This window comes from Heterodontus francisci, chromosome X (assembly GCF_036365525.1).
Source record: "Heterodontus francisci isolate sHetFra1 chromosome X, sHetFra1.hap1, whole genome shotgun sequence".
In the NCBI taxonomy this organism is placed as follows: Eukaryota; Metazoa; Chordata; class Chondrichthyes; order Heterodontiformes; family Heterodontidae; genus Heterodontus; species Heterodontus francisci.
Genome location: NC_090421.1, coordinates 12,389,658 through 12,413,098, shown reverse-complemented (window position 1 = coordinate 12,413,098; position 23,441 = coordinate 12,389,658). Strand labels below are relative to the sequence as shown.

Here is a 23,441-nt window from a genome sequence, read left to right as displayed (position 1 = left end):
GGGCAGGAGAGAGAGTAATACCTTTTTTGAGGTGCTGACTACTGGAAACACCATTGGCACCTCACTTACAGCACTATAATAGAGTCTTCATTCCTGTTGTTGCTTTTATGTTTCAATTTTCCATAACTGCGACAAAATCAAATAGTTTTCTGTTTTGTGTATCTTGACTGTCAAAATCTCTCATGCCCAATTTGTGAGGTATCTGATAGAAAGCTTGTTATGGGTTCTAGTTTTCCATAGCTCATTCTGTCTGGGAATTTGTTTCACAAAGCGAGGAGGGGAATCTCCAGTGTTCTTTTTGCTGTGTTTGGCATACAAGGTTACATTGCTATAGAAAACCACATTTAATATTGATGAGATTGTCCTGAGACAATAATGAAGTGTTGAGCTTGGCTTACAGGGGGATTCTGCAACATTGAGTGCTTTACTTGTGTGTGGGAGGCATGTTTTGCTCATGATTTAGACCTTTCTCATGGTGTGGGGAATGCCATGCAGCAGTATTGCGACCATATTTTCTGTATATCAGTATGTTGCCTCTCCGCTCATTGAACAGCGTTTTAGTTTTCCCTTTCACCGTCTTTCTTGATGAATGCTGGGATATGTTTCTGATGAAAGGTCACCGACCTGAAATGTTAACTGTTTCTCTCTCCACAGATGCTGCCAGACCTGCTACATATTTCCAGCACTTTGTATTTATTTCAGATTTCCAGCATCTGTAGTATTTTGCTTTTATTTTACAGTTCCATGGGTATCAGCAACACTCGTGCTTTGGTCAGGAGGCCACTCTCTCTGTGTGCTTGCTGGCAACCTGTTCATTACAATGGAGAGAACTCCATGCATAGTGCCATGGGATAATTAACATCGACCAGAGCAGGCAGACATCTTGGGTTTAACATCTTACCTGAAGTATGGAACCTCCAAAACTGCAGCATTAAATTCTGCTCACCACTTCCTTTGGGTGGGACATGAACCAACAGCCTTCTAACTGAGAGGCAAGAGTGCTAACGCTGAGCCAAAATGCTTGCACAAATAGACTGCCCTATTAACTCCTGAGCAGCTTTATCATGGTCAGTGCTGTAATTTAGACTCTGAACCTTGTGCCTTGCATCTTTTATAATGTTTCTTTTTATATGAAATGATACAGTTGTCTTTCTGGATGTTTGAAACATTGCCCTGTGTTGGCAGAAGTGTCACTGTAACGTATGATGTACTGCTTTGTGTGATACTCAGCTTCTCGAATACCATCTCTGCTGAAGTCAGTTAACACAGCATAGACTGGGATCAAACTTGGGACCTTCCTGTTTGTACAGTAGCAAATTTATCCAGTTGGTCATTCTCTTATCTTTTTATTATCTTTCAGGATAAAGATGACAACGCGCTGAGGGAGCTGTTACTAGGCAATGTGGAAAAGTCTCTCAAAATGGCCATTTACAACACCAAGACACAGGCTGTTCGGGAAGTCAGTGCAACACCCAGTAATCTGTGGGGTGGTCAGGGGCTGCTTGGAGTCAGCATTCGGTTCTGCAGTTTTGAAGGAGCAAATGAAAATGTTTGGCACGTTTTGGTTAGTAAAGTGCTTCCTGATTTATATTTGATGGACTGTTTAAGTAACCTAACCATTGAGTGTGAGCTGATTGCAATGATGATCTACCAGAAAGAAAATTGCAGGAAGATATTGCAATGGTTTCCTACTGGTGGTATGAGGAGAAATAAAATCCACATCAGAGTGTGGTTCAAACACTGAGTAGAGGAGTTTGCAAAATACATTTCGATTGCCATGCTGTCTCTAAACCCCAGAGCTATTTATCTTAAAATTGCTCAGAGTAAACAGGAGGGACACTGCCACCATGCAGGCGCTTTTCCTGCAGTGGGGGATACTTCATGGTTCAAAGTCAACCTTGTGTTTTTCTCCCAACCTGTGACTTTCCTATTAAATACAGAATTATGTGGTGGTGGGGAAAAAACTTTTTGGTGCACGGGTGGGGTAGGGAAGGATGGGAAAGGGCTTAAAAGTTGCCAAGAGCAGAACTAACTGAAGGAAGAAAGCTACAGACAAGTCAACTGAGTGGAAGAAAAAGGCAGTCAGGAATATCTGCCCCTGCATACTGGCCACGTGACTGGCAAAGTCCAGATGGAACCTGCAGGTCCCTGCACTGAGTTCAGGTAATAGTGTCCCTCAGTCGGAGGGAAGACCTGCAGGCTGCTCTTTCTGGATGTTCTAAATTGATCTAAATTGCATCGTGTTTTGTTGAGCTGCTTTGAAAGTTACATTATCGGGGGATGGAGAACAAAACTGAAATATAAAGAAGGAAAGACTTGCATTTATATTGTGACCTTCACGATCCCACCGGACGTGCCAAAATGCTTTACAGCCAGTGAAGTAATTTTTGAATTGTAGTCACTATTGTGACGTAGGAAACATGGCAGTCAATTTGCACCCAGCAAGCTCCCACAAGCAGCAATGTGATGGTGAGCAGATTTTTTTTTTGTGATGTTGATTGAGGGATAAATATTGGCCAGGACACCAGGAACAACCCCCCCCCCCTGCTCTTATTCAAAATAGTGCCATGGGATCTTTTATTTCCACCTGAGAGGGCACACCGAGCTTTAGTTTAACATCTTATCCAAAAGACAGCACCTCCAACACTGCCAGTGCTCCCTCAGTACTGCACTGCCACCCTTGATTTTTTTGTTCTCAAGTCCTGCAGTGGGACTTGAACCCAGAACCTTCTGACTTGGGCGAGAGTGCTACCCACTGAGCCACAGCTGACAAAGTTGTAACTGGTGGGAGGATGAAGTATTGGTACATCAATATGTGGTTTGATGATGTAATGGGGCATACATTTGGACTGGTAATGTCTGACAGGGCTGTTTTTTTTTCTCTTGGCTATGCTGTGGGGCAGTGGCTGAGTGCTTTCCCTCACCTCTCAGCAGCAGTTTTCAGAGCAGCTTGGGTGGTTAGGAAACAGGTTGCCCGTTCATCCACCTGGTTGGGAACAAAGACATTGTGGAACATTGTGCACAAATTGAGTGCGGTGTTTCCCACATTACAACAGTGACTACACTTCAGAAGTACTTCATTGACTGTAAAGTGTTTTGGGCCATCCTGAGGTGATGAAAGGTGCTTGTAGAATTGCAAATATTTACTTCTCTCCTCTCCTTTTTCCTCCTCTGCCTGCCTCTGTCCTCTGGCCTCAAGTTTTATGGGTTCTTTGGGCCACTGTGCCATCTGGTGTTGGAAAGAGGTCATGGCAACAAAGCTGCGATTACTGCTTTTATATACTGGGCCATCGTTTTGCTGTGCCTGGGCATCTACCGTTTGTTCGTTAGGATTGTCCTTGCATTTTTAGGTTTGTAATTTTTTTGCGTGGCAAATTGCTGATAACGTTGCAGCGAGGGAAAACTGGGCATCCTGGACTGAATGAATAGAATAAGCAACTGTGCTGCTCCTTAACCAATCACATTGAAGGACTGAGAAGGAGGTTTAAATTAGTGGTGAATGCAGTGTCAAATTGTATAGAAAAAGAGGGAAGGAGAGATTGGATTAATAGATGGAAACAAAGAGCCAAAGGAAATGTTTTTTAAAAAAAAATTACTTTAAAATTTTATACATTTTTAAAATTTCCAACTATTTAAACTCTAAGGAAAGAGACTGCACATAGTTAATTTTCAGTGCCAGAGGATTGACTGGCAGTGATTAACACTCACCATGTTAAGCTATGCTTCAACTGGAATGGACAAGAGTGACTTTCTGTGCTGAGTTTAGTTCACATCATGGGGAGGGTTTGGCGTAGTGGTAATGTCACTGAACTAGTAGTTCAGAGGCCGATGCTAATGTCCAGGGGGCATGGATTTAAATCCCATTGTGGCAGCTGGTGGAATTAAAATTCAATTAATTACTTTTATATTTTAAAAAAAAAAATGGAATTGAAAGCTAGTCTCAGTAATGGTGCCATTACTATCATCGATTGTCATTTTAAAAAAAAAACCATCGGGTTCACTAATGTCCTTTTAGGGAAGGAAATCTGCCGTCCTTACCTGGTCTGGCCTACATGTGATTCCAGACCCACAGCAATGTGGTTGACTCTTAACTGCCCTCTGAAATGGCCTAGCAAGCCACTCCGTTATCAAGGGCAATTAAGGATTAGTAATGCCCACATCCCATGAAAGAATACTAAAAAAAAAACTACCACGAAAACCCTGCAGTTTCATGCCATTCAGTGCTTTTTCGATGATGAGGCAGACAGCTTTGCAAAAACGACTTTGTGCTAATAGTGGAGGGACATTTGGAGGTTTAACCATGTATCTGCACCTCGCCTGAACTTGCTGCACCCTTTGTGCATAAATAACAGCAAGTGCATTAGCCTCACTGCTCCCGCTGAAAAATCGGGGCCATTGTTTAGCAGTAAAGTGTGTGTAGGTATGTCTGTTTTTATATAAAATGTGTTTTTATAATCCATTTCTGAAGATGGTGACATTTGCCTGAATAATAATAGTGGCTGTATTTCTGCTTGGAATTGATGTTAGTCCCCTGTTCATGTGTGATTAAGTGGCTACTAAAGCTTCTTGGGTATTATGATTGGGTAATCCCATTTGAGGTGGCCTGTAGTGTAGTCTCTCTCTAAAACGGGCTAGTTATTGAGGCTGAATCAATTTCTGCTTTTTAAAATTGCTTCCTGCAGTGACATGGTGGTTAAAGGAGCCACTGAGCTATGGAGACTGGAAGGTACCAAGTTTGATTCCTGGTCTCTGCTGAACCCAGCCCGGCCAGAGGTATAAGTACTACAGTTGGACACTAGACTGGGGAGGGGGAATATCAGCTAAGATTCCAGTTTCTGTTGGGAAGTTTGCACGTGTAGAATCTCAGTGACGCCCAGATTGAGCTGAGCTGTGATGCTCTGCCTCTTGTCAAATAACTGGCTGATGCTAATGTTTGCACATGAGGAACTGTGATCTGGGTGAGGTACCAAGAGGGAACAATTGGCAATTTCTAAAAATAAATGAATTCTCTTGTGATACAAACCCTCGCCCAAGTGATGAAAGTAAGAGTTTACTTACTTTGTCTTTCTGCGTGTGTATATGTTTGTTTGTATTTAAATCTATTGTGGCTTTTCTTGCAGGAAGTGGAGCCCAATTCCCCTGCTGCACTGGCTGGTCTGAGGCCATACACAGACTACATAATTGGAGCTGAAGCCATTCTCCGTGAGGTAGCTGCAAAGTGTTTCCTTTCCCTCTTCGGGAGGGTTATTGGATTTGTACATGTAAACCAGCAATCCACTAATCCTTGAGATTGCGTTCCAGTATCTATAGCCTGTGGAGAGCAAAAATACCTTCCTTACAGAGCTAGGGTTGTCAGCAAGCATTAAGCTATGGAAAGTACAAAAGCAAAGATATTGAAATTCTGAAATAAAAACAGAAAATGCTAGAAATACTCAACAAGTCTGGCAGCATGTGACCTTCTGCAAAGATGGATTCTGATGAAAGGTCATCGACCTGAAACGGTAACTCTGTTTCTCTCTCCACAGACGATGCCAGACAAGCTATGGGAAGTCTCTGATTTGCAAGTTAGTTGCTCAGTACACCTTATTCAAGTCTTTCTGCCAGGGTTAAGTTGTGAAATATTTTTCCTCATTACTGTGGCCTCTGTCTGTTGGGCCACTAAATGACTAGTTAATCAATGTTCCCTAATGGCTTTGTGTGTATATACAGTGTGGCACTGAATTATTGGGGGCAATGCATAAAAGAGCTGTTGGTTTTTGCTTTGTGAGGCATACATACTGTACTGGTATGTACCTGGGCTTTTGTGATAACTGATCTAGAGTGTTCTTGGAGCTGCACTCATCCTGGCAAGTCAGTCATTTATGGCATAGAAGGAGGCCATTTGGCCCTGGAACATACCAGCTGTAGATGGAGCAATCTAGTCAGTCCCACTTCCCCGCTCAATCCCTGTAACCGTGGAAGTTTATTTCCTTCAAGTGACCATCCAATTTCCTCTTGAAGTCATTGATTGTCTCCACTTCCACCACCCTTGTGGGCAGAGAGTTCCAGGTCATTACCACCTGCTGTGTAAAAAAAAAAAAAAAAAAGTTCTTCCTCATATTCCCCCTGCATCTCTTGCCCAAAACCTTGAATCTGTGCCTCCTGGTCCTTTACCATTAATTAATGAACAGTTTTTCCTTGTCTAACTTATAGCCTGTCATAATCTTGCACACCTCTATGAAATCTCCCCTCAATTTCCTTTGCTGTAAGGAGAACACGCACCGCTTTGCCAACCTAACCTTGTAGCTTAAAAATCCCCCATTCCTGGAAGCATTCTGGTAAATCTCTGCACTCTCTTCAGGATATGTGCATTGGGTCCTTATTTTACACATCTGATGCATAATCTTGCAACCCAGAAGGGAGGGGAGACACAAACCTGGAGGTGATAGGTACAAATCCACAGTCTCTCTGTCTTTGTTTTGGCTTCTCTCCTTCATTATTCTTTCCGTCATTGCATTTGTTATTTCTTGCATTTGCGTTTGATTGTTTTTCCAGATTAACTGGAATAATGGCCAAAGATTGTGATCCCTCACTGCACTACCACCACCCTCCCCACCCCCTCACAATCTCTTGCACTGATGCAGGTAAGCAGTGCTTTGTTTGCTCCTGATTTTACCTGTGCAGCTTACACCATGCATGGTTTGGCAGTGGCCCATGTAACCCTATGGTAGTCAAACTATCACCGTAGCCCATTGTTTCGCATATTGCATTGCCTTTCTAAATAATGGGTATTTGAACCCAAACTGGTTATTTTTTTGAGTGCAGAAGTTTTTGGGGGTGGTGAGTGTAAAGAAGGAAAATATTCATTTATTGTGACTTTGTTAATGAACAGATTGGGGAAAGGGCTGAATTTGGAGCATCAACTTACTCATTTCTTTTCTTTCTGTTCCAGTCTGAAGACTTATTCTCTTTGATCGAATCCCACAATGGCAAACCGCTAAAGATCTATGTGTACAACACTGACACAGACAATTGTAGGGAGGTGATTATCACGCCTAACAGTGCATGGGGTGGAGAGGGCAGGTACGACAGGGTCAGATTTACCTTTTTTAAACTGCCAGTGTAATTTGTCAGTGCAAATGCCTTCAGAAGAATCGTACCTGATCCAGCAGAGAATTCTAGTGCACCAAACTTCTTGTTCTATTAAAAATTGTTAGGCAAAACATGAAACAGGGTTTGATCGTCCTAGGATCTGTTCATAATTTATTGGAGGTATCAGTCAGGTATGTAAGTATGACAAAAATAATGGGCCTCTATTATTCTTGAAGGCTTTGTTCACATATATTCACTTTGTTGTTTTCACCAGCTAGCTGTTTATAAACTGTTCTCTTCAAGCAACTTCAAAAAATGCTCAGAACCCAAGTTATGTGATGAGACATGTTCAGTCCTTTTTATTGGCGTATAGCCTGTGCCCTTCCACTCTGATATAACATGAGAGCATCACACTGCAGCCAAAGACCTCCAGGCTGCAGTTGAGCTGTGATTAGCATACATGTGCTAACAGCTCCGTTAGAATAACAGAAAAGGAACATCAAGCAATGCAAATGTATCAAATTGGAAGACAAGTAAATACCAGCTGCTCCATCGAGCCTATCCCATATCATCACGATGCAACTGATGGTTCCGAATCTTCTCCTACCCCACTGCCTGCCATCGACCATACACTCTCCAAGAAGAGGCAAAAAAAACCTAGGCCAATTTGGTGGGTTGGGTAGGGGATGCACAGGGAGAAATTTGGGGAAATTTTTGATCCCTGAAGATAATCAAACCAAGGTCCAGGTGACCAGTGGTCGAGACATCCTGCCCAATGCCCTACTTACCCTTTGTAAGATACAATATCAGCCATAGTTAGGAACTTGTCCAGCCCCCTTTTTTTGAATGCTTGAAGTGAATCTCTGTCTGCATGAGGGCATAACTTGTTACAGTCACTGACCCTCTGCAAAAAGAAATACCACCTGACATTTACCTCGTTCTCTGCTTACGTAACTGAGCACGTCCCTGCTCCTCCCTCACCTATCTGATCTTTTCATTATTTGAAAGACCTTCATTCAATCTTTTAATTTATGTTTTGATAAAGTACAAAGACCTAGCTCTCTCAACCTGTTGTGGTAACATTGGGCCTTTAAACTAGGTATCAGTCTAGTAGCCCTCCTCCGAACCTTTTCCAGAGCCTCTTTATCAGCTACCATATGACCGGACAAAACTGAACATCTAGTATCTTAGGTGAGGCCTGGCCAAGGTTTTGTACAGGGACAGCATAGTGCTTTTAGTGTTTTTTCGATCGTCCTAGTAATACATCCAAATATTTCATTTGTTTTTGTAATAGCCTCATGGCATTGATTGTAAGCCTGAGATTAGGCCAATTAAGGACCAAAAAGGGGATCTATGCATAGAGGTAGAGGGCATGGGTGTGGTACTGAATGAGTACTTTGCATCTGTCTTTGCGAAGGATGCTGATGTCGTGGTGGAAGAGGAGGATGTTCAGATACTGGATGGGCTAACAATTGATATAGAAGAGGTATTAGAAAGGCTGGCTGTGAAAAATCACCAGGACTGAGGGAAGTAAGGGTGGAGAATGTGGAGGCTCTGGCCATAATCTTCCAATCCCCATTCGATAAGGGGGTGATGCCAGAGGACTGAAGAATTGCAAAAGTTACACCCCTTTTCAAAATTGGGTGCAAGGATAAACCCAGCAACTACAGACCAGTCAGTTTAACCTCCATGGTGGGAAAGCTTTTAGGGATGATTATCTGGGACAAAATTAACAGTCACTTGGACAAGCATAGATTAATTAAGGAAAGCCAGCACAGATTTGTTAAACAAAAATCGTATTTAACTAACTCAGTTGAGTTTTTTGATGAGGTAACCGGTTTGATGAGGGTGATGTGGTGTATATGGCTTGCCTGCAAAGTTAAAGCTAATGAAATAAGCAATAGTGGCAGCATGGATACAAAGTTGGCTGAGTGATAGGAAACAGAGAGTAATGGTGAAATGTTGTTTTTCAGACTGGAGGAAGGAATATAGTGGGGCTCCCCAAGGGTGGTTGTTAGAACCGCTACTTTCCTTGATCTTTATTCGTAACCTAGACTTGAGTGCACAGGGCACCATTTCAAAAGTTGCAGATGACACAAAACTTGGAAGTATTGTGAACAGTGAGGAGGACATAGGCTGGTGGAATGGGTGGACACATGGTAGATAAAATTTAATGCAGTGAAGTGATACATTTTGGCATGAAGAATGAGGAGAGGCAATATAAAATAAAGGGTGCAATTCTAAACGGGGTGTATATGTGCCCAAATCTTTGAAGGTGGCACGGCAGACTGAGAAAGTGGTTAAAAAGGCATGTGGGATCCTGGGCTTTTGTAAATAGAGGCATTGAGTACAAAAGCAAGGAAGTTATGATGAACCTTTATAAAACACTGGTTCAGCCTCAACTGGAGTATCGTCTGGTTCTGGGCAGTACACTTTAGGAAGGATGTGAAGGCTTTGGAGAGGCTGCAGAAAAGAATTATGGAATGATTCCAGGGATGAGGGACTTCAGTTGCATGGATAGCTTGGAGAAGCTGGGGTTCTTCTTGGAGAAGAGAAGATTGAGAGAAGATTTGATAGAGGTGTTCAAAACCATGAGGGGGTCTAGACAACAACTACTTGTATTTATATAGCACCTTTTAATGTAAAATATCCCAAGGTGCTTCACAGGACCAGTATAAAACAAAATATGCCACTGAGCCACATAAGGAGCTATTAGGTCAGATGACCAAAAGCTTGGTCAAAGAGGTAGGCTTTAAGGAGTGCCTTAAAGGAGGAAAGCGAGGTGGAGAGCTGTAGGGAGTGCATTCCAGAGCTTAGGGCCTAGGCAACTGAAGGCATGGCCGCCAATGGTGGACTGTTCAAATTGGGGATTAGATGAGCACAGATATCTCCCAAGTGATACTCTGGCTATGTTTAGATAGTTAAGAATGGAACCAGGTGAGAGCAGTCCCACCCAACTGGATGACGGCAAGGCATTGAAGAAGGATGGTGTGATCAACCATGTCAAAGACTGCAGACAGGTCAAGAAGGATGAAGAGGGATAGTTTACTATTGTCCAGTCACATTGGAGTAGATAGGGAGAAAACCTTCCTGTTGGCAAAATGTCTGCAATTAGGACACTCTTAGGTGAACAGGAACAAAGCAGTGGCGACAGGAGGAAAGGCTTTTTTGCGCAGTGGTTAGGATCTGGAATGCATTGCTTGAGTGTGTGGTTGAGGCAGGTTCAATCATGCCTCTCAAAAGCGAATTGGTTAAGCAGCTGAAGAGAGAAAATTTGCAGGGCTATGGAGAAAGGTCAGGGAGTGGAGCTAGCTGAGTGGTTGACTGTGTGAGGAAGCTACTTGTAATGAGATGGTTGTGACCTACTGTTACTGTACAGTTTTGGCCTCTGTAACCCTTCTGACCTAGTATCCACCTTCCCTCCAGATGATATCAGCACTCTGCAACTAAAAGTATGCAGAACAAAACTAAATACTGTAGCACGACTTCCTTGCTTTATAATATTTAAAAAGTATTTTGATTGAGATCCTTTGTTGAAGTGCAATCTGGTCAAGAGTTTCTGCAATTCTGTGTGACTAAGAATTGGTTCAGTACACTAGTTTTGTATTTGGATCATCTTTGTGCTGTGATCTCCTGCACTGGAATGCGACCAGTATAACAGCTGCTTGTTTTGGGGCATCTTGTGCTGTGTTTATATTAGATTTATAGTAGTGATGTTTTTACTGGATCATCTGCGATATTGGCCTTAGTAAATCTGGCATGTTTGGTTTGGGATTGCCCCTGGTTGTGTGAGATGTGTGTTGGTAGCCAGTGGCCAGTTTAAGAGCAGCTTACAACTATAGGGATTGATCAATGCAAATCTGTTACTTCGTTTGCAGCATTGTGAAGCATATGTTGAGGATATGGTTGCAGTGTGGATCCTTTCACCTCTGAACTGGGCAGTCTTCACTGAGTTGAAAACGTTCTACTAGTTGTGCCAAACGAATTGTTTCAGTCTACTTTCTAGCAGGTTGAGAGAATAAAAGCATCTGTGATTTGGTCCGAACCACAAGTTTGGATGCAAAAAAAAACTTCTGAATTTTTTGGGAATGCTCAATACTGGGTGCATGGAAACATTCCACTTTGCCTTAGTACTGAAGTTCCTTAGCTTGATGAGCCCAAGAAATATTTTTTTTTTGTTCAAGCTCTCTTTCTTTTCTAGATAGAAAAATTTAATTACTTGGAGGTGATCCTGAGTGTTGGCAAACTAATGGGGCATGTGGTTTAAATACTTTGCATATTCCTTTTTCTTTTCCAGCCTGGGCTGTGGGATTGGTTATGGATACCTGCACCGGATACCAATCCATAAGCATCTAACTGAGAGAAAGTTATCACCAGTTCTCCGAACTAGCCTGCCTTCTAGTTCTATGGTAAGCACCATCTGTGTTCAAGCAAGTTGAATTGGGACGGCAGTTTTCTGGGCACTTTTTGTCTGTTAATTTTTCACCTTGACAATTTTGTTGCTATTCTTCAAATGGGTTTTCTGTAATTGGCTTTGACCAACATAAACCATGGCTTTATTTGCCTTGTCTGTTGGTTCAAGGTAATAGCACTCCCGCCTCAAAGAGGCAGAAGGTTGCTGGTTCAAGTCCCCACTCCAGGACTTGAGCATAAAATCAAGGCTGACACTCCAACGTAGTACTGAGGGAGTGCTGCACTGTCTGAGGTGTGGTCTTTTGGATGAAACGTTAAGCAGAGTCTGCCCTCTGGGGTGAACCTAGAAGATCCCATGGCACCATTTTGAAGAAGAGCAGGGGAGTTTTCCCCTGGTGTCCTGGCCAATATTTATCCCGCAACCAACACCTCACAAACTGATTATCTGGTCATTATCACGGTGCTGTTTGTGGGAGCTTGCTTTGCGCAAATTGGCTTCTGCTTTGGGATGTCCTGTGGTTGTGAAAGGCGCTATGTAAAAATGCAAGTCTTTTTCTTTTATCACTTGAAGAGCAGTGTGTTCTGCTGTTGTGGTCAATACTCTTCTCTCAACCACTACTACCTTTAAACCGTTCAATTAGTCACAGTTGCTGTTAGTGGAATTTTGCTGTGCGCAAATCGGCTGCTGCGTTCACCGGCGTAACATGTCCGTGTTCTTCAGTGTAACTTACTGTATATGAACCATTTGCTACATTTCTGAGAGAAGTGCGTGGGAGGGTCTGTATGTAGTAGGAAACTAGGGGATCATTTATAGAGTGTTCAGAATGGTTTGGGGATTGGATCAAGCATTGGGAGATGTTTAATGCAGGATTTACAAAGCCATGCAGCTGTAGAAGGAGGGGGGGGGGGGGGTGCGGTGGGAAGGGAAAGGTGTGAGTACAAGATATGAGAACAGTTTATACGAAATGACACTGAAGATGGATTGGAGTCTGTGAAAAATGTTCTTAAACTCTCAGCACAACAGTGCTATGAAGCACTAGTATTCCCTCTCCTTGAGTATTTTATACAATTATGAGGAGCATCCTGGCTTGGTGGATGTATGAAACACTTCAGTACAGTACAGAGGGCGTAAAGAGTGCTACATTGTCAGATGTGCTGTCTTCCAGATGAGATGCTAAACTGAGGCCCTCAGTTTGACATAAACGATTCCATGACATCATTGGAAGACGAGCAGTGGAGTTCTCCCTGGTGTCCTGGCCAATAAGTGCCTCTCAACCAACATCACCAGAACAGATTTATCTGATCAGAATGACCTTGCTGTGTGCAAACTGGCTGCTTCATTGCTGAACATTTCGCCGTGATTACACTTCAAAAGGGCTTGTAGAGTTCTGAGATTGTGAAAGATGATTTATGAATGCAAGTCTTTTCTTACTACATGGAGATTTTTTTTTCAGTCCTGTGTAGTCCTCTGTTTCTGAGCACATTGATACATTGGTATTAAATGTGTCTAGTGACTGGTAAGAGTTTCCTGGAGCTCGCTGGATTGCCTTTATGGAGTTGGGGAGTAGTCTTTTCTGAAATTGGCTACAGGTTTTATTTTCTGTTTCTTTTTCTCTCCCCGTGGGCATTGATGCACTCTGGTAGCCAGTCCAAGTGGCCATTCTTCACGTGTGACTCAGGAACATTGAGTGTCAGCTGGCTATTTGACTATGGGGGGAGGGGAAGGGTGAGATTAGCTAACTCAGCAGAGATTGGGAATCAAACCTGACACCACCTGGTCTATGGGACTGCGTTACATGTTACCCTTAACAGCTCACTGATGGCTCAATTGTTATTTGGGCTGACGGAGTATCATTGGGAGTTGATTGCAGTACATGCATTTTGCCAGCACGGTTTGACTTTGCGATGTTAACTTCCTCTCTCTCTTTCTCCCCACACCCCCCCCCCCCCCCCCACAGCCACCACCCTGTACTAATACACACTGCATGTGGAAAGGGGAGCTGCGCTGCTGGTGAATTTAGTTTTGTTGCCTTGACAGAATGGAGATTTGAAGTAAAAGGACTGCTCCGTTTTGGATGGTGCAGTTGAGGTGTTGATCCAGGTGATGTTGGCAAAGAGGGTTACTCACTTCAGAGCAGAAGGATGCCTTCCTATCAAGAACAGTGCATGAAATGTGCAATAACTTTCTGCGCTCAAAATGGTGCCAAGGCGCAAAATGCGGTGCTCTGCGCATCAAGCAAGGAACAACCCTGATCCTGCAGGGAATTCGGACCAAGGTATGGACGTAAGGACAAATGAAATGAGGTCCGACCCTGATCTGCCTGTGGTTTCAAAATGATATCTGGCAGTAAGGGTTTTTATAACCCGTCCCGTTGGATGTTTTCTACGTGTGAATACGTTGTGTGTGACATCCATATTGGTCAAGTGCTTAACTGAAACAGCTCCCATTATTTTCAGGAGGCAAAGAAATCAATGGGAGTACAAGTGAGACTTGGAAGTTATTCCGCCTGAAACAAAATGTATATTTTTATCCTCCCTCTCATTTTTGCCATGTTAGTAATGACACATGCAGGGTTGTGTTCTAAAGTTTCTTTTCTTTGTAGGTTCCTCTTTCAGCTCCAAGTGCTCCTGCAATGAGTAACATGCCCTCAGGTCTGCCAAAGGAGCTGAGCGATCTCAGGCTGGGAACAACATCTCCTTCAGTCACAGGCACATTCACACCAGGTACTGGTAGAATTACTTTAATGGTGCATTTTCGTCACAACTACTTCAGGAAGTGATTTCTGCGGTGCCACAGAAGCCATCCCCGTTATAAATTGCAGGCAGATTTCTACAGTGCTAGATCATGGGTGCAACCAGTGACAATGATGGTAGGGACATTGTACTGCGCTGACACACATGTCCTTTAACCTTTCATTTACTCCCTCCACCACTGGCACATTGTGGCTGCAGCATGTAATAGCTACTGCTTGCACCGGAGCAACTCCAGAAGGCTTCTTCAACAGCACCTCTCAAACTTATGACCTCTGCCACCTAGAAGGACAAAAGCAGCAAGTGCCTGGGCAGACCATCCCCTCCAAATCGCATAGCATCTTGACCTGGGCATGTGTTCAGAAATATGGACTCCACCATCTCATAAATCAAGAAACAAGCTCTTAAAGGTCAAGGCATTTGAAAAAAAAAATGCATCGTTATTACACCAAACATTCTCCTCCTTTCAAATATTAGCAATATAGAAACTAAGCAACAACTTGTATTTATATAGCACCTTGTACAAAATAAAACTTCCCAAGGTGTTTCACAGTGGCATTATAAAACAAAATATGACACCAAGCCACATATGGGGAAATGAGGGCAGATGACCAAGAGCTTGGTCAAAGAGGTGGGTTTTGAGGAGTATCTTGAAGGAAGGAGAAGTTTAGGGAGGGAATTCCAGAGCTTAGGGCCTTGGTGGCTGAAGGCATGGCCGCCAACGATGGAGCGATTAAATTCTGGGATGCTAAAGAGGCTGGAATTAGAAGCGTAGATATCTTGGAGGGTTGTAGGGCTGGAGGAGATTACGGAGATGGGAAGGAGCAAGACCATGGAGGGATTTGAAAACGAGGATGAGAATTTTAAAATTGAGACGCTGCTTAACCAGGAGCCAGTGTAGGTCAGCAAGCACAGGGTGATGGGTGAATAGGATTTGGTGCAAGTTAAAACATGAGCCGCAGAGTTTTGGATGACCTCAAGTTTACAGCGAGTAGCATGTGGGAGACCAGCCAGGAGAGCGTTCGAATAGTCAAGTCTGGAGGTAACAAAGGTAGGAATGAGGGTTTCAGTAGCAGAAGAGCTGAGTCCAGGGTGGAGTCGGGCGATGTTATGGAGGTGGATATAGGTGATCTTGGTAACGGTGCGAATATATGGTTGAAAGCTCATCTTGGCGTTTACAAAAAAAATCACCAAGGTTGTGAACTGTCTGGTTCAGCCTTAGATAGTTACTAGGAAGAGGGATGGAATCTGTAGAAAGGGAGCAGATCTTGTGGTGGGGACCAAAGATGACAGCTTTGGTCTTTCCAATATTTAATGGGAGAAATTTCTGTTCATCCAGTACTGGATGTCGGACAAACAGTCTGATAATTTAGAGAGTGGAAGGGTCCAGAGAGATGGTGGTGAGTTAAAGCTGGGTGACCTCAGTGTACATACTGATGTGTTTATAATCTCATTTGACCTCCAGAAGAAAAATACCATATCTGTATGTATAGCCAGGCAATACTTAAATTAAAATGGAATTTAATGAGGATTAATAAGGAAATATTAAATGCCTGGGTTCACTGATCCAGTGGAGATTACACAACTGGAAAAACTGAAGTCAACGGAGCTGGATAGCCTGCTGGATGTAAAATGCAATTACTTGCACAAGTATCTTCTATATGGGCTGATTCTGAGTCCAATAAAATATTAGGTGTCTGCACCTCCCTAAATAATCTTAAAAATGTGAACACCCACGAGCCTTACAAATCTTTCACTAACCTTCCACTGTAAAAGATAAACAATTCGGGGAAAGTGTATAAAACTAGTCCGGAGTGTTTACAACATTTAAAACCCATGCAGATCTGATCGCTAGGTGTAGTAAAGCAGCACCAACTATCTGGAAGCTGCATCATCTAAGTGACTGGTCTGTGTTTGTCTTCCTGCCTTGACTGAGTCTGGGCAAGGTGCCAATGCTATATTCTGCATGCAAGTCTCCTTCAAAGGGGGAATGTTTGAATCGCCATTCTTCCTAACATAGAAGTTACCTTCAGGTTGCCATCAACTGCAACCCAGCATATGCTCTCCACCTCATGACTACCAGAGCTGCTGTCCCGTTAAAATTTGGGAGAAGCCTCTACCTCTTTCGTGGGCATGTGTTCCTTCTTAATAAATGCAAGTATTTTCTTTCTTCATCCCTAACTCTCAACCTAACAGCACCTTCAACACATGGACTGCAGCACTTCAAGAAAAAGGTCTACCATCACCTTCTCTAGGGCAATTAGGGATGGGGCATATGAACAAGAGTAAGCCTTTCAGCCTCTTGAAGCTGTTCTGCCATTCAATTTAGAACATGGCTGATTTGTATCTTAACCCCATCTTACTTGCCTTGGATCTGTAACCTTATACCCTTGCCTAACACAAATTTAGCAATCTCAGTTTTGAAATTGTCAATTGATCCCCAGCTTCAACAGCTGTTTGGAGGAGAGTTTTCCAGATTTCCACTACCCCTTGTGTGAAGAAGTGCTTCCTGACAACACTCCTAAACAGCTTAGCTCTAATTTTTAGATTATGCCCCCTTGTTTTGGACTCCCACCAGAGGGAAGTAGTTTCTCTCTTCTGGACTCCATTCACTCCCTTAATCATCTTAACCCCTTGATTAGATCACTCCTTAATCTTTTATTCAAGGGGATGCAAGCCTAGTCTATTCAACCTGTCCTCGTAATTTAGCTCTCTTAGCCCCAGTATCATTCTGGGGAATCTGCTGTAGCTCCACCAAAATGGATATATCAGACCAGATTTTCTGGTCCCGCCAGGGGCGGGAATGGAGGTGACCAGGGGTGCAGCATATCGGTACCGGCCGGCGAGCCGGTTTCCCAACACCGTTCCTGCCGCTCACCATGTTGACCAGGGCAGGGAGAGGGCAGCCCTGCGATCCTGCCTGATCAAGGACAATTGGGAAGCCACCTGACCGCAAGGAGGTCAACAGCTGGCAATGGGGGTGTGACTCTCCGATTTTGGGCCCAGTGAAAATGAGCAGCACCCTCTGCAGGAAGGGTGGAGCTTTGGGCATCAGAAGGACAGGGGAGAGGAATGAGGGGTAGGAAGGCCACGGAGGTCGTACCCTTAGCATAGGATCTACTGGTGAAGACGAAGCTACCCGGAGGTGACTAAGAACCAGTGCCGCAGGTGACTTAGACTTGGCAGATGGTCACAGACATCTGTGCCCTCATCACCGAAGACCTCGCAGCACTGGTTGCTATGCCCTGCCAGTAGCCGTCAAAGTCACTGTGGCCTTGAACAACTTCACTTCTGGCTCCTTCTAAGGATCAGCTGTGGACCTTGGTGGCATTTCGCAGGTCACTGATGCCCCATTTGTGAGAGCTGAACAGTACATTCAGTTCATGACAGGCACTGCCTTGCAGGCACAGAGGCCAGCGTGTTTTGCTGCCATAGCTGGATTCCCCCAGGTGCAGGGCATCATTGATTGCACCTATGTGGCCATCAAGGCACCCAGTGACCACCCAGTCAAATTCATCAACAGGAAGGGCTTCCACTCCCTCACCATTCAAGTGCTTTGCGACTACAGCAAAAGCTTCTGTGTGGTCCCACTTTCCTGGCAGCTGCCATGAATCCTTCGCCCTCCACCGGTCAAGGTTGCTGCAGCTCATCATTTCAATCCCCAAAGTCTGTGGATGGATCCTAGGGGACAAGGGATATTCCTTTAAGAGATGACTACTCGCCCCTCCGAGAGCCACAGATGAGCACAGAGGTGATACCACCAAAGCCATCTGCTCACCTGGACCACCATTGAGCAGGCAATCTGGCTACTCAAGGTGCATTTCCGGTGCCTGGACCGGTCGGGTGGTGCCCTGATGCACTGCTGAAGGGGTCTTGGTCATTATGGTGGTCTACTGCACTGTCCGTAACATGGCCCTCCAGAAAGGTTTGGACCTTGAAGGACGCGAGACCCTGGAAGGAGACAGCTCATCGGAGAAAGAGGTGGAGGGGGAGGATGCAGAACACTGAGATGCATTGGCTGCACAACGAGATGGCCTGGCACAGCGAGGGGCTCAAGGATCTGGTCAGGATGCTGTGAATGTCGGGGATCATTTGATTCAGGAACATTTCAACTGGGACTCTCTGACCCAGGATGAATTGCATGGATGGAACTCTGAGGTGCCTGTGCTAACACGTCCGTTGAAGATACAGCCTGGAACATGTAAGTACTTAGTGCCGATGAAGGATGCACGTCTGCCTGGAGGTTTTGCCATAATTGTTGAGGAACGCTTGATCTCCTTCACCACCTCGTACCTTTTTTTTTGTTCCGTCATCAATAAAAGGAGTCTCACACTCGTGGCTTCGGGTTTCATTATTTACATGTTACTCCGAAAGGAAAACCGTGCACAGTTACAGCAAGAAGACGCTCCATGCGACACGGTGGCCTCTGTGCTTGACCATTTCTACTTGGCGTCCCCCTTTGTGGTGTCTCGGCTGAGATGCATGTGGCAGTCATCCTCGTCATGGAGGTGCATGAGGGGGCATCTCCAGAGGCTGCTGGACCTGCATCCATTGCAAGGGCAGCCTCCATCACTTAGCCCTGCTGCACAGATGCTCCCTCTGTCAGAGGAGCCAAGGAGGCCACAGATGATGAAGGCTCCCTGTGAGGGATGGTGCCCTCATCCTCCTCCGTGACATCCTGAGCTCTTGACTGGCGCTCTGGACGGCTGGAGGGGAGCACCAGTTGAGGTTCAACTGGCATCCACTGCAACCAATTCTGTGCCATCAGCGCCACTGACCAGCCCATGCTACAGAGTGTGACATGCATTCTGTGTACATCAGTGTGCAGTTCTGCTGCATGAGGTTGGCCACTCTCTCTCCGTGGAGGAGCTCATGCACTCAGCCCTGAGCCATGATGGTGCACATGAGCTGGACGGACTCCTTCATTCTGTGCTCATGACCCCACACTGCCTCAGAGAACTCTGATACATGGGAGCACACCTGCTACGGCTGCTGGTGTAGGTAGAGCCTCATTTCCAGTGACTCCTGAGGCTCCGCATCTGTGCCCAGCTGAGCAAGGCTGTGTCTGTCCTCCATTCTCTGAGGGGGACTGCACACAGCTGCCTCTGCCTGTGGCACTTTCTCCACACTAGTGTCATGCTCCTCACCCAGTACTACCTTATTTAAACACATGCAAGGACCCATCAGAGTGTGTGTATGTGCGCTAGTGGACGGTGCACTTGTCAGGTGTGACGATGCTTCTTCAGGTCTTTGCTGATCATCTTGTCCGAGTGATGGAGAGGGAGAAGGTCTCCTGGGGTGGATGTCTGCACCTATGGGAGACACGAGATCATGAGAACTAGCCTTTGAGAGCAGAAGCCTCTGCAGTGCTGAGGCTTCCCAATGCAACTTGGTGTTCTGCATGCTGTTGGACGGCGTGGAGTGCAATGCCTTTTGAAATCACCATTTCAACCATGAGTGCCCATTTCGCCATGGTCTGTGATCTTGGCTATTTCAATCGCTCTTTCCTCCATTAATGATCTGAAGGTCGGTGCCCCTCCTCCCATTTGGAACCCCTCTCAGGCATTATATGCCAGTTTTTCCTGCAAGGACAAAAGTGTGATTTAGGCACTGCTGTCCTCCTATGGCCAATGGCAGCTGCGCTAATTCATGGGTGAATACATGCTTCAGTGCTGGCAGGTGCTCAGCAGCACTAAGGTTCTGAGCCATTCTGAGGGGTCAGTAAGTGCCCTGGACACACACACTCCCCACACTCTGGAACAGCATGCAGCCTCAGGCTCCTCAGCTGGTGTATCTGCTGGAGGGTGAATACCCAGAGGCCTGTCCTGAAGGAAGGGGGTAATAGTCGCCTTGCCAGAGCTTTTGAATGTTTTTCTCAACTGGATCCAAGTTCTTCTGACCACACTTCTGCCACTGACAGTGGCAGCAATGTTCATCCATGCCTGTTTGGTCTCAGTGGATGGCTTCCTACTATTGCCTTCTGGGAAGAGGGCCACCCTCCTCTCCCTCATAGCCTCCAGCATCACCTCCAGGTCCACGTTGGAAAATAGAGGGGCTGGGCTGCCCTGACCTGCCCTGGGTTCCATGCCTCTGGCTCTCTTGCGACATTGCGGAAAGGAACTTTTCTCTGAGTGAATGCTTAGACTGCACAGTGAAGTTTAAATTGGGTCTGCACTTGTCGCCCTTCCCCCCCCCCCCAGGTGAAACTCCAGGCCCATTTCTGTTTCCTCTGGGGTGGGTTCAGGACCTGGAAACAGTCCCGACTTCCATTTCCCACCCCCACAGCGAAAATCTACCCCACCTTTCTTTATTGCAGTACGCAGACCCAGTTTCTATGGCTGTTGTTCTAACTGTGTCTTAAGGTGGCTCCTATCACTCATCCCACACAGCTCATGCTTTTTGCTTCCAGATTCAAGATGCAACTTCCTTTTCCCCCATCTCTTTTTCCCCCTCCGCCCTCCCCCCAACCCCAACAAAGCCCAGCAGCACTAGCATCTGATTAGCTTGCCAAAGATTTGCTAAATTGGTAAATGAATTGGAAGTTTCTGAAGACATCATTGGCCTGGAAACATTAGTTGGGAATTGCCCAATTGTCTGAGGTGCTGGTTGGGCCCATGGTTTTAGAGAGCGCTACTTGGAAGAACTGTAAGCTTTACAGTATACCTAATGTGGAAAAGAGCTGAGCAAGCTGGAGCAGGGACCAGAACGGACAACAGAGCCCTGGGACCGTGAGCTAGCAGCCACAAGTGCACAGTCGACTGGCCGTTAATTTGCAGCCTCTGGTTCACAGCCAATAAGCACCAACTGCCTGATTGCAACCAGGCATTTGCAGCAGAGCAGGAGCTTGGGTGGGGGAGTGCATACCTTTCGTTACAGGCGTAGTGTTGCCAGCTTTGGGAGCTGGGGTGGGTGGAGAGGAGAAGCAGAGTTCCCAGTTTGTGAGTAGAAGAGACTGTCATGTTAGCATTTTGCTTTTAAAGTTTGAGTGTTAATAGAGAAGTATTACATGAAGAGTCGAAATTGCGTAATACTACTGTATTAACTCAGACCTACTGTACCAGCACTGTTGTCTTCTCCCATTCCTATTCTGGCAACGGATGTTGGTTGGGACTTCCCTGACTATCCCGGATGGTGGTTGTGCATTAGTGTTTGATCTATATGTGAGCATATGTATGCATACATAGCTGTTGTCTTGTGACTTTGCAAGAGGCTTCTACCTCCTGCGCTGGCTGGAGAATGCCCTGTATTGGGCACACTTCGCTCCACTTGCAGTGGTTCAAACACAATGTGGCTGCCTCTGACAGCAAGTATTTTTTTTTCTCAATTTTTGTGCCCGTCAAGGTGTGAGGGGCGCTAGTGCTGTGGCATGGAACACTCCTATCCACTGTCAACTTGCTGTTTGGGTCCCAGGGAAGTAGCTCACGAAATAGAGACCCATGTCCTTGCTGTGCTTCCAGTTACATTACTGTACTTTAAGAATGTTTTTATTCTTGATGTGATGGAATATTGATATGCACTGTAGTTATCTCAAACCTCCAGCAGAAAATTAATGAAAAAGCTTCAGGTGTCTAATGCTTAATTTAGAAAGGTAATATTTCACTTTTTCTGAAAATGCTTAACTTCTCAAACACTAGCAAAAAAAAAAATTCAGTTATATTTTAATGTTCTCACGAAAGGTCACTGACCTGAAACGTTAACTCTGTTTCTCTATCCATAGATGCTGCCAGACCTCCTGAGTATTTCCAGCACCTGCAGTATTTTTTTACTTTAATGTACATTGGCGCTGTTATTCAGTGCAATCTCATGCAGCTAAGTACTGTATTTGTCAAGGACAGCTAGCAACTATTTCTGAACTGTATTGATGGTGAATATTTTTATCATAACCGATTCTCTCTTTTAAATTAAGATACTGCTTCACCTGATCAGGTTGAGTTTATTTACCTCCCCCCACCACCCACCCCCAAGTTATCTGTTAGAATTTCAGGTTTATGTTTTAGGTTGCAATTCTGCCAGCCTCCAGTGGTTTAGTTCTTTTTATATTTGAGTGGGACTGATAAGAGAATTGCACTTCTTCTGTTTATCACGCACAAGTTCCAAATGTCTGCATCGAACACTTGCTGTACCTGACCTGGCTGTGCTCAATGTTGAGTAAAACTTCCTTTTACTTGGGGCAGTTTGACACTGGATGTGTGCTCATTGAGTCTGCCCAAGTTCATTTCATATAGGAGTCTTATAGATTTTCATTGCAGCAGTCTGGGCTGAATTTGAGCCCTTGTCCCAGAGGTCTAAGCTAGTGTAGAACCCACTGTACCACCTAGTTCCTGGACAACAACGTCCCTTATGTTCCCATTGGTCGCATGGGCCAGTAGTATCTTCTGAATCGTAGAAGTTTGCATCATGGAAGGAGGCCATTCGGTCCGTTGCGTCTGTGCCAGTTGGCAAGGAGCCATGCAGCCTAATCTCACTTTCCAGCTCTTGTCCGTAGTCTTGTAGGTTACTGCACTTCAAGTACATATCCAAGTACTTTTTAGATGTTGAGGGTTTCTGTCTCTACCACCCGTTCAGACAGTGAGTTCCAGTTCCCCACCACCTGCTGGGAGAAAATATTTCCCCTCTAATCCCTCCTACCTCTTATCCTAAATCTATACCCCCCTGGTTATAGGCCCCTCGATCAGGGGGAATTGGGCGTTCCTATACACTCTATCTGGAACCCTCATAATTTTATACACTTCAATTGGGTAACCCTCTGCCTCCTCTGTTCCAAAGAAAACAACCCTAGCCTATCCAATCTTTCCTCATAATTAAAATTCTCCAGTCCAGGCAACATCCTTGTAAATCTCCTCTGTACCCTCTCTAGTGCAATCACATCTTTCTTATCGTGCGGTGACCAGAACTGCACGCATTACTCAGCTTTTTAAAAAATTTGTTCATGGGATGTGGGCATCGCTGGCTAGCCTAGAAATTATTGCTCATCCCTAATTGCCCTTGAGAAGGTGGTGGTGAGCTGCCTTCTTGAACCGCTGCAGTCCATGTGGGGTAGGTACACCCACAGTGCTGTTAGGAAGGGAGTTCTCGGATTTTGACCCAGTGACAGTGAAGGAAGGGTGATCTAGATCCAAGTCAGGATGGTGTGTGGCTTGAAGGGGAACTTGCAGATGATGATATTCCCATGCATCTGCTGCCCTTGTCCTTCTGGATGGTAGAGG

At 45.0% G+C, this 23,441-nt stretch overlaps 1 protein-coding gene across 3 annotated transcripts in view; it reads left to right on the top strand.

The window, feature by feature from the left end:
- The window catches only part of LOC137358527 (Golgi reassembly-stacking protein 2-like), a 48,399-nt gene that overhangs the window by 12,934 nt on the left and 12,024 nt on the right, over positions 1–23,441 (top strand). For 2 of the 3 annotated variants that reach the window (XM_068024447.1, XM_068024445.1), the window contains exons 3-8: positions 1,361–1,564; positions 5,121–5,207; positions 5,526–5,564; positions 6,932–7,062; positions 11,369–11,480; positions 14,088–14,208. In XM_068024447.1, coding sequence (XP_067880548.1) covers positions 1,361–1,564; positions 5,121–5,207; positions 5,526–5,564; positions 6,932–7,062; positions 11,369–11,480; positions 14,088–14,208 — 694 coding nt within the window. The remainder of the gene's footprint in view (positions 1–1,360; positions 1,565–5,120; positions 5,208–5,525; positions 5,565–6,931; positions 7,063–11,368; positions 11,481–14,087; positions 14,209–23,441) is intronic. The other variant, XM_068024446.1, reaches the window with a different exon arrangement.